At 37.0% G+C, this 18,773-nt stretch overlaps 1 protein-coding gene across 1 annotated transcript in view; it reads left to right on the top strand.

Annotated features, from left to right (window-relative positions):
• The window catches only part of rsh (Rap GTPase activating protein radish), a 666,322-nt gene that overhangs the window by 608,395 nt on the left and 39,154 nt on the right, over positions 1 to 18,773 (top strand). The window contains exons 11-12 of the mRNA XM_083113954.1: positions 162 to 313; positions 5,242 to 5,360. Coding sequence (XP_082970080.1) covers positions 162 to 313; positions 5,242 to 5,360 — 271 coding nt within the window. The remainder of the gene's footprint in view (positions 1 to 161; positions 314 to 5,241; positions 5,361 to 18,773) is intronic.

Genomic DNA, 18,773 nt, shown 5'->3' with positions numbered 1-18,773 from the left:
TTGTCTTATTATTTTAAAGTTTCCCCTATTCAGATAGGCTATATCTGGCAAAATCCCTGTGCTTGTGAGAGTATGTGTGTGCGCGCGCGTACTTTAGATGCTCTTGTACTGTCCGGCTTGCTCATGTCCCCAAAAGTGGTGAGCTGTGTATCACTATGCAGGCCCAAAAGTGTACCTAACTCGCCGATGGTGAAGCGTGCCTTTTCCCGTCTGGGAACTCTCACCGCTGGATGGGGCCGGAGCATTCGCAAGCAGCAGAGCCATCTGTCCGCGGACGACAAAAAGAAGTGGGCCAGCTCTCAGGACTGTTCAAGTAAGTAATGTAAACTGCTGTTGCACGCTCTTCCCGCCAAAGCTGTGACGTAACGACGCGCACGTTTGTGAGCGACCAATCAGCTACAGCTTCCGTGGCGAGGACTGATTGGTGCTTGACCAGACGCGCTCGTCGTTATTGGACGAGAGTTTTGGCGGGAATCGTAAGTCACATACTTTGTGTATTTACATAGTACTTAACTGTTGTGTAAACTTAGTAGTAAATCTCCATTGTCTCCTTTTGGGTTTGGGAAGATGTGTAGACGTCCACAAAAATATTAAGTGATTAAAAACATTGAATCTCCTCCCTCGTCACACATAGCTACACGCAGACAAAATTCACAGCGTGGATTTCTTTTTTAAGAGAACATCACGACGAACATTTTTTTGGCTACGTATTGATCGTTCAGCCCTTGTTTTGACGCTACGAACCCTTGATAAACGGCATTTTCTATCATAGGCTCACGTTTTGTCTAGAATTCTGCACACTCGACTCTGGCCTAGAGGGACCTGAATTTTTTACGTGTATTCTATAAAAAAATACATTTATTTTCTCATTTTTTGCATAATATTCACCAAAATTCGAAAACAAAAGCTGCAATTGGCATGTATATGACAAAAAATTAATCCACATTAATACGTAGTTATCCTCTTGTGTTCGCCATAGAACGTGAGTGCCAGAATTCTCAAATTAACATATACGAGCTGTTCGAACTTGAAAAAAAGCATCATTGTTAACAAAAGAAGACTGTCAACAGTGCCTCTACTCTACCTAAAACCTGATTTACATTACTTGCGTAACAATCAGCGAGAAGCACATGACATTTTAACCATTCACTGCAAGATGGCTATGAAAAAGAGGAGTTAGCCGATTGAAAATTTTACACTACATTTATAATAATCTTTTATGTGTAGTGAATCATCCAGTTCATATCCACTTAGACTAATCGAGACTGGTGGAATGTAAATTTGACGCGAACCTTCAAGAAAGTTCCAAAATTTCGGTGTTCACACAGAACTGTGATGAAAACATGTGGCGTGGGTCAACTCCAGAACACTGCATATAGTATTCGTTTCCCTACCACAGTATTATCTAATCACAAAATACCCGTGTGGCTGCATATTTCTAATTATCGAGGCATTTTTCACTTATGTACATGTAAAACGTGATAAATACGCGAGAAACACTAAAAGGAGATACTTATATGTATTCACAAGAAAATGAGGTTAGTCATTTTATCTAATTACAATCACTTTCCAGCAAAACTTTGTTTTCGGTGCACATAATCTTCTAAGAATTTTGTCGTTTTCAGACAGAAAATATACCAGTCAGTGGCAACTGTGATTCTGTGTTGCATCGCTGCATACGTACAGGATAGAAAATGCCATTTTCGATGGTTACAGGGTTCAAATGAGCGCCTTAGCAAGTCCGTTACTAAAGAAAGCTGTTCATTTTGATGGCCTCTGGTGCAGTGAAAGATTGTCGGTGTTGTAGAGTGGAATGCATAAATATTACAAAACAAATTGTCCATCATCGTGTTTATTCTTCTTCGAGAGATGAAAACAAAACAACACAGCAGCTGCTGACATCCTTAAAAATCCAATCCTTATAACCACGTACAATGCATGAGAAAAATTAATGAAAATAGTCATGGACAATTTGCCGAACAATACTTGTGCATCCCACTGTACGACGATACCAAGTATGCATGTATAAGTATGTGTAAAACTTATTCATTGCAGTATGCGATGACAGTATGTTTATAACTTCTTGTCTATATTTGTTTCGTAATCTTATTTGTTTACAAATCCTTTTTCATTTAAGAACTTCTTAATCAAATTTCCTAATTTCAGATTGTTATAGTTTTTGTATCTGTGTCTTTAACGCAGGACTTAACATTAAGAGGAATGAATTAAGGACAGATTCTACATGCATTACAGCCATAGCAAAATTCGACACGCAAAAATCTCGTGACAAAGAATTTAGTATCGGATAAAAACGATATAAATGAAGAAGATGTTTCGTAACATTACATCCAGCGATGTGCCGTAGATTTTAAGTTTACGCCTGCATGCGTTGCCTACGTAGTTTACATTTCTACGTATACTAATTCAAATTACACTCAAAGTTAATATAAAACGGGGTTTTGAAGGAAGTGTTAGAGTTTTCTATCATGTTCTTTGGTTTCAAGCAATTCTACAGAGGAGCGTGCATGGTACTTATCACACTTTAACAATTAAAATGGAAGGTAAGTCTATCTCATTTCTAAAAGTGGCAGAAAAGCAACAAATGTAAATAAGAAGAGAAAACAAAATAAATAATGAGAACGGAAGAAAAAGGAAGGATAGAAAAGAACGGCAATGGAGGGATACATGGAAGAAAATACAGGAAGGAGAGAAAGAATGGAGGATTACGTGGAAGAAAGATAATGGGAACGGAGGACTATTTGGAAGGAATGAAATAGATGAAAAAGAGAACAAAGGGAAGATTGTGGATGGAAAGAAATGAAATAAAGAAGAGATCAGAGAACAAATTGTAGAAGGGAAGAGTCGAATGAGGGGGAACGGCAACGGAGGACCTGTAAAGAAGGACTATGTGGAATGGCAAAAAAGTGTTTTGTGAAAGGAAAGAAAGAGAGGATACATTGGAGGCGATGTTGAAAAAAAGATAATGGCAACATAGAGCTATTTGGAAAGAAATAAGGGAAAGAAGAGAATGGCAAAGAGATTACTGTGGAAGGAAAATGAAAGAGAGGAATAATGATCACGGCAGCAGAAGGTTATGTGGAATGAGGAAGAAAAAAGGAAGAGAACTGCAATGGCGGGTTACGATGAAGGAGAAAAGAAAAGTGGAGGGGAAAGAGTGGTAATTGAGGGCTCTGACAGAGAAGGGCAAAAGAGGGCTGTGTTGAAGGAAAATGGAAGAAAGAAATTAGACAAGAGAATGCAACAGTGGGTTCTGTGAAGAAACGGGGAAAAGAGAGGAAGAAAGAGAACAACACTTGTGGATGGGTTGATGAAAATACTGTAGAAGGATACGAAATGTTGAAGAAGAACGCTGCGAATAGAAGCCGTTGACTGTGAGACTTTGATGAACAGAAGAGGATGATTAGAATATAAATATTGAAAATTACCAGGATATCTCTACACCAGGAAGAACATAGACCAACATCAATGATTAAATTTGAGCTAATACTAATCACAACACTGTATATACCTTTTGTCCTTAAATATTGGCTATTATATATTTCATATGCAGACAGATCATACAAATGGATAAACCACATTGTTGTCTTCATATCTCAGTTTATAAGTGATATCATCTCAGCACCATGTCATAAGGCGTTGAGACATTCTTCTATGCCATGCTGTGATGACAGTAATGCATGGAGTTCGTGCTTACCAAAAACATGCAAAAGCCATATCAGCGCAATGAGCTTATCTACTTAATAGGCTTTAGCGGGAACAAGGAAGAAAGCTTTCCCGATTGTATCTTGTAAACTGGGGGCTTTTACGTTCCCTCTTTTCTGTGCAGGTTGCTGCACTTATCTGATTTTTAGCTTGTTGCAAGAACATTCTTCATGGATTACATGCTTCGAAAGAAAACTCGCCTATTGGATGGATAACATATCTGACAAACCAGATTGAAAGTACAGAATGTATATGGCAAAGTGTATCTTTCAACTGTTTCCTTTTCATTAAATTACATTATCTATTAATAATACTTTGGCTGTATTTCTATGCTAGTTCGCAGTTCAAATACTACATTTTTAGAATACTTTATATAAGTAAACTATAAGCTTTTTAACTAAGATTAGTTTAGATTTTTGTTTTTCCTGGATCTGCATCAACAGTGACACCTAGTGGTGAAAGGGAGAACCTTTAGTTTTAAGGCAAAATTAATCCCTGCAGCTGTTGAAGAATGAGGAACATATTTGAACCATTTAATATGATTTTCCAATATATGCTTCATCTAAGTTCATTATTTATTATGATTTGAATTGCAGAGTTGGTGTTTTATCAATAATTTGAATGTTCTATTAATCTTTTTTTACAAAAGCAGCTAGAATAACCTGTGGTGAAATCATTATTTATATTGAAAAGATACATTTTTGCATTGTGGTGGCATGTCCAGGAATTTGGTTAGGGAAGAGCTTATCACTTCTTCATTTCTAACAGTCAGTGCTATATTTATTGTCTTCATTCAGTAGGCTATATTCTTTTTTGTTTTACATTCCATGTATTCTCAGCAGTCAGATAGGCTAATTGGGCTGCCCATATCTCAATTTAAACCTACAGTCTAAAGTAGGATTGAACCAAAATGTGCATCCACCGGATATCGAACCCAAGGCCACCTGATTACTATGTGACAAAATATGATGCTATCATTTTCATTATCTGACTCGCTTCCCTTTTTATTATTATTATTAGTAGTAGTATTTTTAAAAAGCTCTTAGTGTCTGTGGCCGAGTCTGTTGAGTCCTGAATACAAAACCTGCTACCTAAGATTCTGGACTCAGTTCTCAGCCTGGGAATGAGTTTGCTCTTCATCATCAATTTCTTCTAATCAACATTCATCCTCATAATTGCAATTAACCTGATTGGTGTAATAAAGAGATATAAAATAAGCAAACTATAGAAACCAATGATGAAAGCTGGGTGGGGTTGCGATTATGATTGGATCAAACCACCTTGGGCAAGCCACTGATTATATCATAATAAATATAAGAGGTTGGAGGTTCATTCTTCTTTCAAATACAGTGTTTGTTTATTCTGTGTAGTACGTAAACTTCACATGTAATGGGCATTTATTACTTTGAATCTGAACAGTATTACATACTATCAAATTACATGCATTGCAACATATATTTGTGAATATTTACTGTGCTTCCTATGTTTCTCTCATGCTTACCCATGTTCACTGTGTAGATAAAGACGGAAAGGACCAAAAGCAGAACAAACAGGAAATACCGCAGCTTGCTGTTCCTCGGTTAAGTGTTTGTGCAGATGCGCAAAAAGTGGATCGTGCCAAATTAGCACAAACAGAGGTAAGGATTTTGCAATAATCTCTTGTGTTTCTGCAACCAACAGGCATGCAATGACAATTAAATAAACCAACTAAACAATCTATTGCCTAGTTTAGAGCATCTAGACTTAACATTGAAATGCATTTTTCCCATGGCATGGTTTGATTTGTGATGTATAAGGAGACTGTGGACATATTAAGCCATTCGATTTCCCTAACACCTCTCCCATTTCTAAGTTTTCTTACATATAATCCATTTCTTCAATCTTCTCTTCCTATCCTTATTTTTTTTACTTTCCAGTAATTTCTTTTTGCCTCTCCCTTCTTTGTATTTTTTATACATTGTCCTAACCTTCTTTCATTTCTATTTTTGTTATTTTAAAGTAGATGTCACTTAATTTTCGAAATTCACTTTTGTCACAATTGTCCCATAAAATTAAAGAGGTTGTGAACTTTGCACAATTCTTAGAATAATTCAATTCTCTAGGTCAGGGTTCAGATTAACCAGAGGGGGTGTCGGAGATTATTTCAATCCCCTTGCAACAATATTTCAGCCACATTTAACGCTTTAAAGCAAATATTTTCATTATATATTTTAATATAACTTGTTCATGATAGTTCGGAAATTCATGTATTTACAGACCACACAAATGTTAAATTATTTTAATATTGATTAAACAACAACAATAAAATGTGCCGGATCTACAGATTGGTACAAAATGAAACCATGCCTTTGACTGCTGTAATAAATTTAATTCACAATTATCGATACGGGTGATGTTCCTGGATGAACAAAAAAAATCGATCTGACAATTCGATTATCGAAGGTGGGGATGGAGCTTCCGGTTTGGGCAAGTTTCGAATGTAAACAAATGGAATAGGGGCCATTCACCGGATGTTTACATTTCTGTGCTTCCTTGGCGCGGGCGAGAACCTTACTTCCGGTTTTCAATAGAATAACATGGAATTGAAAGGTGTAAAGGCAGTGTCTTAAGAAAAGGCGACAATCATTGCGTGGCTTTTGGTTACAAAGCGAGGTTGGGAACAAATATTTTTTCTCTGGTATCTATACATAGTTTTCCTACAGATCCGACACGGAAAAATCAGTGAATTCAGGCAGTAAAGCAAAAATACTAGACACAAACACGAAGGAATAGGCTCTATAGTCGACACATCACCGGAGTAATTCAAATGAAAATACAGTGTGTCCCTAAAATAATGGTGGGGTTTTAAACAGTCATAATTTTGGAACAAAACATGGTAGAGAGATGAACGATACGTCAAAGCAAAGAGAAATTCTTCAAGTTTCTTACCTGTTCAGTAGACTTCGCTGTGTGAACCCTTAGTTGCCCTGCAGACGTCGAGACGATATTCAGCCTCTTACCATACACGGCAGAGAACATCCGGCGTAATAGACGAAACAACTTCAGTGATCCTTGCTTTCAAATGGTCCAGATTTCGAACTTGACAGGAAAACACTTTTGTTTTGACATAAACCCACAAATATAAATCCATGGGTGTAAGGTCTGGAGACCGTGGGTGCCAGGAAATCCACCCATCTCGTCCAATCCATCGCTGAGGAAATGTTGCATTAAGAAAATCCCGCACGATTGTGAAAAATATGGAGAAGCACCATCTAACTGGAAAATGGAATTCTCCGGTGTTTGGGGCACTGCATATCCTTGTAACATATCCAGAGGAAGGTGGTCGCCGTTATTGTTGTTCAGCAAAAAGAAAGGGCCAATAACTCTGTCTCGTCCAATAGCGAACCACACATTCACTTTTTCACGCTCACGCTCCATAACGGCATGTGGAGGATCACTACCCCATATACGAACATTATGCCGATGTACCCTTCCCGAAACATGAAACGTTGCTTTAGCACTGAAAATAAACTAGTTGAAAAACTCCTCATCCTGCTCTGACTAACGAGCTCGTGCAGATTGCGTGTCCTTCAAACACAACGTGCATGCGCTAGCCTCGCGCCTGTAGGTGTCAGCGCGTAAGCTTTCGCATACGTAAACTTGGAGAGTTTCTCTTTGTTTTGACGTATCGTTCATCTTTCTACCATTCTTTGTTCCAAGATTGATTGATTGAGTTGATGTTTTAAGTCCTCTTTATGCACAGTAAGGCTAATCGGGACTGGACCTACAGTTTAAAGTGGGATCCGAACCACTATGTGGGGGCCTCCCCATGGCGTAGTGGTAGCGTCATTGCCTTGTAATCAAGGGGTCCCGGGTTCGATACCCGGTGGAGGCACAAGTGGTTCGGATCCAACTTTAAACTGTAGGTCCAGTCCCGATTAGCCTTACTGTGCATAAAGTGGACTTAAAACAGCAAATCAAACCAAACCGAACCACTATGTGCCTCCACCGGGTATCGAACCCGGGACCCCTTGTTTACAAGGCAACGACGCTACTTCTGCGCCATCGGGGAGGCCCTGCTTTGTTCCAAGACTATGATTGTTTAAAACACCACCATTATTTTACGGACACACTGTATTTTACGTGTTTCGAAAATCATAATTGTGTAACGCACATGTGTTGACTATATTTAAAAATTAAAACTGTTTATAATCATCTAGAATTCCAAAAATTATAATTTAATAATTTAATGTAATCAATGTAAACTTTATTAGTAAATTATTTTCTAACTTCTAAAGTATTTTCTTGAACGACACTTGCAAAAGTTAATAAGAAAATACAATAACTGTGCATTTCAGTTTTATAACTATTGTGCTGGATATGCACTCGAATAGCATTAATAAATAAATAATAATAATAATAAATTTAAAATAAAATTTGTTTATTTCATTAGTTTAGTAATTATTTATTGTAGAACATTTATAACAGTTGTAGTTATTTTTATTTCTACTATTCTACTTTTATTACTGGCCTGTACCCTCTACAAAAATTTCTGACGACGCTCTCTCTAAGCCATATAAAATAAAAGGGGCTGTTTTTGACTACACAATGTCAAGAATTATACATTTTACTGTTGTAAAATTGAAGTATTTCAATATTTAATATTTATATAAGTTAAATTTCAACCTCAAGAAGTCTCAACACGAAACTGTTGCTAAAAGATCAACATTGTCTTGAAAAAGACTACTATTTTTCCATAAATCTTCACTCAAAGGATCCGGGAAATTGCCAATCTTTTCTAGTTACCTTTGTTTCTCTATATCACTCAAAAATTTCAAGTGATTCATTTTGTATCTGATCTTTTATAAGAAAATAAGCTCGGTGACGATCTGTATTCCACTTGTTTACATTTGAAAATTGCCAAAACCGGAAGTTCTTTCCCCGCCATCTATAATCGAATTGTCTAATCGATTATTTTTTGCTTACTCAGAAATAACCCCCATAGAGATTGTATTCGAGTTTATTTTGTTATGGGTCAGTCGACCTTTCCTCCCCCCCCCCCCCTGGAAATTGGCATCCTTTATTTCAAGTTCCAAAAAAATGCAGAAAGTTTATTTTTATTGTTAATAACAGAAAAAGTTTCTAGTTAGTTTTCGAACAGAAAAATCAATGTAAAACATGCATTAGATCGAAAAAATGAGTGAAAAATACAGGAACCAGGTTATAGTTTCATATTCTACCATTTAATCCAAAGAATAAATGGTTTCAGTTTTCAGAATTCGAAATATTATAATTTTAGATGAGGAGGTCACACAATATAAACTTATTGAGTATAACTTCTAAAGTCCTTTCTTGAACGACACTTGCAAAAGTTAATAACAAAATACAAAAACTGTGCATTTCAGTATAGCAACTATGAAATGTAAAAGTATTAATGGAAAATAGTTGTGCTGGATATTCACTCGACTTGTGGATCGAATGGCATGATAAAAATAAACAATAATAAAATTCAAATAAAATGCATTTAATTAGATATATATTATTAATGTATAATAATAATTTTAACCGTAGTAATTATTATTTATTTTACTGTTGTAATCGAAGTATTTCAGTTTTTATAATTAATGTAAGCTTCATTTCAACCTGGAGAAATATTTTCAAAAACGAAACTGTTGGTAGAAGATCAACATTACCTTGGTAAATATTAGTATTGTCCCTCATATCTGCATCCAAAGGATCCGGCGAATTGCCAATGTTTTCTAGGTACCATTGCTTCTAAAATTTCAAGTGATCGATTTTTTTAAATTTCTTTTATAAGAAAATAAGATCGGTGACGATCTGTATTCCACTTGTTTACGTTGGAAATTTCGCCAAACCGGAATTTCTTTCCCCGCCATCAATAATCGAATTGTCTGATCGATCATTTTTTGCTTACTCGGGAATAACCCCTATAAAAGATCTGATACAAAATGGATCACTAAATTTTTTTAAGTGATATAGAGAAACAAAGGTACCTCGAAAAAATTGGGAAGTTTTGAAAATTTGAAAATTGGATCTTTTGGATGCAGATACAAGGGACAATACAAATATTCCCAAGGCAATGTTGATCTTCTGCCAACAGTTTCGTTTTTGATAAGACTTCTGCAGTTTGAATGAAGCTTACATTAATTAAAAGCATTGACATACTTCGATTACAATAGTAAAGGAAATAATAATAATTATTATTATTACCACACTTGTTCTTATACACTAATAATACGTATATCCAGCACAACTATTTTTCATTAATTATTTTACATTTTATAGTTACTATACTGAAATGCACAGTTATTGTATTTTGTTCTTAACTTTTGCAAGTGTGGTTCGAGAAATAACTTTCGAAGTTAGAGAAAATACTCATAGAGTTTATACTGTGTGACCTTATCTAAAATTTTATTTTTTTGAATACTGAAAACTGTGGAACCATTTATTATTTTGATTAAATTGTAGAATATGAAAAAGAACCTGGTTAATGTAACCTGTAACACGTAAAATATTTTCATTTGATATGATGAAGTGCCGACTGCAGAGCCTACTCCCTTGTGCTTGTGTCCAATCTTTTCGCTTTACTGCCAGAATTCACGGATTTTTTCGTATCTGGTCTGTCTGAAAACTTCGCGATTAAAATTATCCGATATGGCATCTGGTGAGATTTTCCGGAACCACTCCAAGTAGGACACTTCGCTGTGTTGAAGCCGTCCAAAGCATGGTGAACATGCGAAAAAGTAACGTCTACTGTTTAGTTTTTTTCCTCTAAATCATTTTGTGGATCAGTACAAGTGAAAAGCTTACATGTGTTTTCCACTCCGTGGAATCAACAAAATTAAATTTGTAAATAAATCAGGGAAAACAGAACTGATTGACAAGATTGGCATAACTGAAATGCGGCAAGGAAATTACGAAGAACGCACGAGTCTGTTCACTTTATTTTCCGAAAGATGATTTTATTACCATGAAAGTAAATTGTTCTTTATGAATATAACATTTTTTCTTCGAAAACAATATAGTATGTATGTAATTTGGAACAGGTGCAAGTCGATGAAGTGCGAAGATGAAAATATTTCGAGAATTAATTAATGTCTGTAATCAATTTAGAAAAAAGAAATTGACATGCTAATATTGCTGTTTCATTCAGTAAGTCAATTTTCAGTGAAGACTGAAGATAGCCTCAATGAAATTGTTTTTATTATTATTATCCTGTGTTGTTATTAAACCAGCCTGCCTCTTTGGGGAAAGAACTGCAATGGCATGTTTACATTTTTCTCCTGCCCAAGCTTTGCAATACAGGTGAATTGCTTTATTTTCAAATCATTTCTGAGAGCCAGTTACAACCGAGGTGCAGATGAAACAGCACTGCTTTGGACCATTGCGTATACATTAGTTTCGTCTGCGTTTTCTGTGTTATTTTGGGCTATCATAATTAAATGCTTCGCGCTCAGCACAGCTTCACCTTCGTTATGTTCCTGGAATTCACATCGCATTCGCAATATTTAAAAATATCGCGTATTTTAAACGTCTCTTCCATACCAGGAATGACAACACGCTGCTATTACGTATGTACTACTGAATGTAAACAAAGATTTATCCTACATAGAGCGGCCATATTGGAAGCGACACTAGCACTCACCTGGTAATTTTAATCGCGAATACATAGATACCTGAGAACAATTATTTCTTCCCTTTAAACCAAAACCAACACAAAGATTGTCGCTTTTTCTTAAGACACTGCCTTTACACCTTTGAACTCTATGAAAACCGGAAGTGCAGTCCCCGCCCACGCCAAGGAAGCACACAGATGTAAATATCTGGTGAATAGCCCCTAAAATAGCCGCCTCCCGTGGCGGAGTGGTTATCGCATCGCGCTACGACGCCAAGGTCCCGGGTTCGAATCCCGACCTGGGCATGGATTTTGTGAGTGTCCATTCATCAGTTACACCATATCATCACTCATCCCCATCTTCGCGAATTAGTCCTCCTGATGGCGAAGTGGTAGCGTCGTTGCCTTGTAATCAAGGTGTCCCGGGTTCGATACCCGGTAGGGGCACATAGTGGTTCGGATCCCACTTTAAACTGTAGGTCCAGTCCCGATTAGCCTTACTGTGCATAAAGTGGAATTTAAACACCAAATCAATCAATCAATCAAAATCTTCGTAAATTAGCCAAAAATGTAGTTGTGTGCTTAATCCCGAAAAGTCTCCATCGGGAAAACAATTCCCGTCCTGATCTCTTTTCGGGATCCCGAGCAGTCAGGAAATTCAGAATGGTCATTTTAAAAAGTCGTTAATTCTCGACGTTTTCTTTATTGTAAGTTTCTGTAACTTATCGGAAATTGTTAATTTTTGTTCCAGAAATGCAAAGACAATCACTTAAAGTAAAAATGACGTGTAGAATTCGAGATTTGCACAGCTTCGGGAAACTTGGAGCATTTCCCGTCCCGACCCAAAACATTCTGTCCCGCACACTCCCACAAAAATGGCATAATATGCGAAATAGAGTAAACCAAGGGTGCGTTCCGAAAGTCTTAACAAAACGAACGAATCGAACGAAAGTAACTGGCATTTTGAACCTGGTGCAACCAGTTATTTTACAGACTTATGGGACGCTCTAGACGAAAGCGGAGGCGCGGCGTTTTGTTTATAGAAATTTTCCGCATGGCGTCCAGCGGAAGACATGTCCTTCTGGCAGAAATAAACTCTGCTGGGAATACTGTTACTCATTTTAATCACATTGTAACAAAAGTTAAGCCTCCTGGTCCGTGCGTTTGGTGAATCTCGTTCATTCACGAGACGCACGGAATGCAACTTTTGGGACAGCATAATGAACCTAACGAAACCCACGGAAGCACTTATGGGACAGCCAGTTAACATAACTCGTTAACTCGTGTGACTTTCGGAACGGGCCCCAAATCAATTTGCTTTCCAGCTTTCATCTGGCAACACTGAAACAAAACAAGCTCGTTAATCGTAATCCAAAATGGCGGCAGCAACAAAAGAGAAGACTTATTGTGAGGGTGCTAGAATACGCAAATACTTTGTCGGTAACCGTTGTTCGGAGACATTTCCGGACGAAATTTGCCAAAGAAGCACTTCACCGTCATAACATCGGAAGGTGGGTGATACAGTTTGAGGAAAGGGGATACTTGTGCAAATGAAAAAGCACATGACAACCATCTGTCAAGATCGAAGTGGTTAAAAATATTCGGTGCCCACATTGAATGTCCAATAGAAACGTGTAGGATAAGGATGTAGAATCGACCCTTCTTAATAAGAAATATGTTGATACATCGTTGGAAGGGGTATGAATCAAGGATTCCAGAAATGTAAAATTTAAGGTTGAAAGTGGAAAAAAAAGTAGTATTAATTGCCCCCCGATTCCGGGCTCCGCCCCTGGGTGATTTTACCTACCGCTACCGCGGCCCCGCCTTTTTCTATAGAGTCCCATTGAATGAAAACATGATTTAAAAGAAAAGTTGAATCCTAGTGGGAATTCGAATATATATTCCCGTTGAAAATCAAAATTCAACCTTGCAATAATGTGTGTTTACAACATGGATTAGGTTCAAGGAAACCAGCTATGGCAAGTAATGTAGTAGTATTTTTATTATTATTTCATAGAAATGTAACTTCAAATTGAGAAATGCACAGTGGCAATTCGAAGTGTTAAATACGTATTGTTAGCACATAATATTTATTTTTACTTTCAAACGGTAAAACACAAGGGTCGATTGTGCAGTCTAGCCACGTGGAGATTGTATACCAAGTAACTTGATTAGTTGCTTTTACATATTATATCCATAATTGTGAATTATATGCATTATAGCAGTCACAGGTGTTGTATCTTTTTGTACCATTCACTTTGAATTACTCTGTACTTGTGGAAGGATATGGCAAAAGCTTTTGCTGTTACTAATTTTCTCTTCAGTGTGTCTCATCAAATACAGATGAAAGTTTTGAGAGCTGTTTATAGAGAAACAACAATTGAGCTGGGAATGGTGGGCCAATATCTGTTTCATAATATTTCTATAATTGCTCTGGTTTAGCTTTCTGTTCGTTGAATGTTGGGTTGGGCTTTTGCTGTTACTAATTTTCTCTTCAGTGTGTCGCATCAAATACAGATGAAAGTTTTGAGAGCTGTTTATAGAGAAACAACAATTGAGGTGGGAATGGTGGGCCAATATCTGTTTCATAATATTTCTATAATTGCTCTGGTTTAGCTTTCTGTTTGTCTAACGTTGGGTTGGGCAAGCAAATCAGATTTGATAGGCCCCCAAAGTAAATAGTAATTCGGCAATGGTTCGCAATTATTTTGCAATTTCTAGATCCTGATACTACCATGACACAAAATTTTTGTGGGGCTAGCGTCAATGGTTCACAATTATTTTGCAATTTCTAGACGTTTCCGACAAATTTTAACTTCAGATTCGTCATTAGCAGGCTTCAATTAGTATATGTCAAATATGAAGAAAATCGGAGAGGGGCCCGGTCATCTTAAGTCATACCGAAAAAAATTATAAAACAATCGTAACCGTTACCCTTAAATAATGTTTGTATAGAACAGTCTCAAGTAGTAGCCCACACCACAGAGCTAGGGAAAAGAACTAGCGATAAGGAAGAAATTAACATTTAGTTTGTGGTATAGAACATTTAACGGAAGTTATGAGCCGAAAACTACTGCATGTTAGCCAACTTAAAATGAACAAGAAATCATTTCTTCTTACAATATTTAGGTGGTCTTTCCTTCTCTGCTCTGTGGTGCTGGCCAAATTGCTATGTCTATTTCTTTACACACACATATTTCAGTATGTGAAGGGCATGGCAATGCCCCTAGAGCCCGCCAGCACTGCGGGCTTTGGCGATTTATAGATCCGGCACTGAGAAATAAAGATTACATTTTCTGTAGCTAACAAAATTATTAACATAGTATTGCAAAATTCAATAACAATTCGTGGAGACTTTAGTAAAGATATCTTTGTGAAGAAATAAATGCATAGTTCTATGTTAGTTTAATGTTTTCTTCCTGTTATTGTTATTAATAATTGTAGAAGATATTTGTTTTAGTAACTTTGTTTGTGAAGATTTACTATGAGCTGGCAACTGTGACTAGACAGTAGTCTGTTTTTTCTTCTTCTGCAAGATGCTGTGACATATGTACATTTATACAAGGTTATTAGAAGTATAGGTTGGGCCAATCCGTTGTTTACTCGTGATGACGAAACGACGGTAAGAAGTGAATTTATCAATGAAATGAATTCCAAATCTATGCGCTAGTGTTGCACTATGCAGATAGGAAAACCATACCAGAAACTGAACACACGAAATCGAGTACACAAATGAGCATTTCCACCCATTTACATTTTGTGGCTTTAGACAAATTGAAAATAAATATCGATAGGTACTTATTGTTATGCGGGACAGAATATTATTGATCGGAACGGATTTTTTTTTTTAAATCCCGTCATTCGGGACGGGAAATTTCTGAAATTTTCCGACGCTCTGGAAATTTCAAATTCTACACGTCATTTTCACCTTAAGTGATTATCTTTGTATTTCTGGAATGAAAAGTAACAATTTCCAATAAGTTCCAGGCACTTGCAATGTAGAAAAGAATTAATACCGTTTTGAAATGACCATTCGGTATTTCCCGACTGCTCGGGATCCAGAAAAGTAGGGAAGTAATTTGCTTAAGTCGGGATCGGGACAGAATTTTTCTTTCCGATCCCGGTCCTCACTTTTCTAGATAACGCACACCACTTGTTATTATTATTTATTACAAGATACATCTTTCAAGTACGTTGAACATAATGTACTGTGTATACCAGAAAAGAAAAGTTCAAATGAGCATTTATGTACGCTATATTTACACTAGGCTATGCACTTGTATGTTTTTCTTCAGTGCACAACATGTTTCCTCGAATATATCAAAGTCTGCCTAACATGAAATGTAATAGTGTAGAACTTTACTTTCACGCAAACTTGGCATAAAGTAATATTTCATTCTCACAGGCAGTGGCGTGCCCAAGGGGGAGTTGGTGGGGGTTATAACCCTTCCCGTTGGCCCAGTATTCCTAAAAAGAAAGAACGTCAAATGTAGGAAAAGATGGCAAAATGAGGGATGACTACCAAAAATAGTGTACGTAACCCCTCCCTTTCGAAAATCCTGGGAACGCCACTGCAGTCTCGGGTCAACATGCAAGGGCAGATTTTTTCCACCTTTCGATGTGTAGTCTTTAATTTCTGCAGTAGAAACCAAGTGTGGCTTCTTACCTATGTGTAAAATGATTAATACAACTTTCGTGTCGGTATTTTATAAGCACAACATATACACGAAGTTTTGTTCAAAGCTAAGTTGCGTTACTGCGAAGCCGTAATTAGATTTTGATCAGCTGTAGGAGTTTAGCTTAATGGTTTAATTTTTGCTTTGTAACTTGGCCATAAAGCAGAATTGAGTTGCAGAAGTATTGTATTTTTTAATATCGCTTATACGTTCTATGAAATAAATGTTAATGTGTCTGTAATGGTCTTACATAGTAGTATACATTTTTAAGAATACTTCAGTGAATTGAACACGTTGCCACAAATATTTAAAATAGTATTACTAATTTGTATAATACATTTTAAACTGCTGCTCTATAGAATCCTTGAAAATGTCACCAGTATTTTTTTCATACAATCAAAAGAACATCACGTTATGAATCTCCTGCATGTGATTGCAGAGTAATCAAACAAACGCCAAATTATCTATTCTTCCATTGCACGTTAAGGAACAAACACAGACACGCCCTTTTTTAACAGACTACACAGAGCCAAGATACCATTTCCTGTATCATACACTCCCTGTTATCGTCTCCCCACCCCCTCGTACAATGTGGATACTATATAGTTTTGCCCGCCAGATTGGTATTTAATTTTAAAATTTGTGTGTATATGCAAGTTTGTGATCAGTGTTACAGGTCAGTGAAGTGAAGTATAGTATTGCGATATCTATATGACCACAGCTACTACTACGAATTGAATTCTATGGTACTCCTCCACAATTCCCAGTGTTGTACACCTTCTTGACCAAGACTGCCACATACCCGGCGGTGAGGGTCACGAAGGAGAAGAATTACAAACGCTGTCTTGACTTTTTTATATTGTTTAATCAGCACAACTTTGTTGAGATGTCAAATGGGAGAGGTCTATGATGCGCTCCTTCAAATAATTGGCGACAATAAAATTGTCCAAATGGTCGCACATGAGGCTCGGTGTATTGCAAACTAGTTGTGTGGCTTTACATTTCTTTGCTCACTAGTTATATGGTACGTATGACTTCTTATTCCACGTAATGTAATGAGTAAATGCCTTCAAAATATTAATTACGATGTGTTTGATGATTTCTTGCAAGCATATCGGCGTTTTGAAAAAAGCAGGAGTGATGAAAATTTCAAAGTTTCTTAGACGCCACTTGGCAGCCTGGTAGGACTTCCCTCCCTCCACTCGTGGAGGCGGTGGGGGGGGGGGCGACCTTTGAGTCCAGGTTGATGAGAAAGAATTGGCATCGAATTTAGATATAGATGATCCAAAGATAGGCAACACTGTACAGGGCCGAAATCGAAAGGAGAAGCAGTTTCAGTATGATGAAACTGTTGAAGATCCACTAAAGCGGTACAAAGTTGATATTTATTACCAGGCCGTAGACGATTATTTTAGCTCTAAGAGAAAGATTTGAGCAGCTTAAACATCACAGTGAATTTTCCATTTCTTTTATGATATTAGTAAGCTTAAAGACATGCAATCTTATCTTTATTTGAAAATTGTAGAAAACTGCCGGAATGTTAACACATGAAAGCTACTGAATTAAAAGATGAACGAAAAGCGTTTTTGGCTATAAGAAAACAATTACACGAAAGGAGATCTTAAACTGATAAAGAGTCATGATTTTGCACCTAATGTGAGTGTAGAACTTCGGATTTATTAACTTTGTCGGTAAACGTGGAAAGTGGCGAACAAAGTTCTTCTTGGAAATTAAGGCTAATAAAAATACTATCTCCTATCAATCATGTCTGAAATACCCTTGTTTTTATTTTATGCAAGATAGCTTTATACGAAGAAGAATACTAAATGCAAAGGTAAAGTTCCCTGTGCACATAGCACCATGTCATGAAGGCACGTTTAGGGGATGTGGGAGTAGGCCCACACACATTCTCGATCTCAGCCATTTTAGAGGTGATGTGATCAGCACCACTCTCTGGCCGTCTTTACCTCCCAGGGTTGCCCCCATGGTACGCCCATTCATTTGAGGCTGGGTGAACCCCAGAGCCGCTTTATGGAAAGAATTAAGACCTTAGATCACCCTAACTAACTAACTAACTCCCTAGCCTTCTTAAACCCGAAGGTTCATGGCTGCAGCAACACAGCCCTTCCATCTTTCCCTATCTTGAGCAAGTTCTATATACTCTTTTCCATCTCTACCGATTTCCCTTAGGTCCATCTCAACGTTGTCCCTCCATCTTCGTCTTGGCCTTCCTGCAGGTCTCTTACCATCAGGTTTCCCAACAAGAATCCTGTAAACTCCTCTTTCCTCTCCCATTCGTGCCACATGGCCTGCCCACCTAAGTCTTCTTGATTTAATTATTCTAATAATATCTGGACATGAATACAAATTATGTAGTTCTAAATTATGTAACCTTCTCCACTCACCTGTTTCTTCATCCCTTTTAGGTCCAAAGATTTTCCTAAGGATCTTATTTTCAAATACTCTCAATTTATGTTCCTCTTTCAATGTAAGGGACCAAGTTTCACATCCATATAATACTACAGGCAAAATTACTGTTTTGTATATTTTAACTTTTAGTTTCGTAGATATTAAACGAGAAGACAAAAGTTTATGAAGAGAGAAGTAACATGCATTTCCTGAATTAAGCCTACTTTTTATTTCCTCTTTAATATAATTTTCATTTGTTAATATTACTCCTAAGTATTTGAATTTGGTAACTGGTTCAAACGAGTTGTTATCAATAATTAGATTTTGATTATTACCTAACACTTGGTTTC

This window comes from Lepisma saccharinum, chromosome 28 (genome assembly GCF_977018435.1).
Source record: "Lepisma saccharinum chromosome 28, izLepSacc3.1, whole genome shotgun sequence".
Taxonomy (NCBI): Eukaryota; Metazoa; Arthropoda; class Insecta; order Zygentoma; family Lepismatidae; genus Lepisma; species Lepisma saccharinum.
Note: the sequence above shows the minus strand (reverse complement) of the source record. Positions and strands in the feature narration are given on the sequence as shown.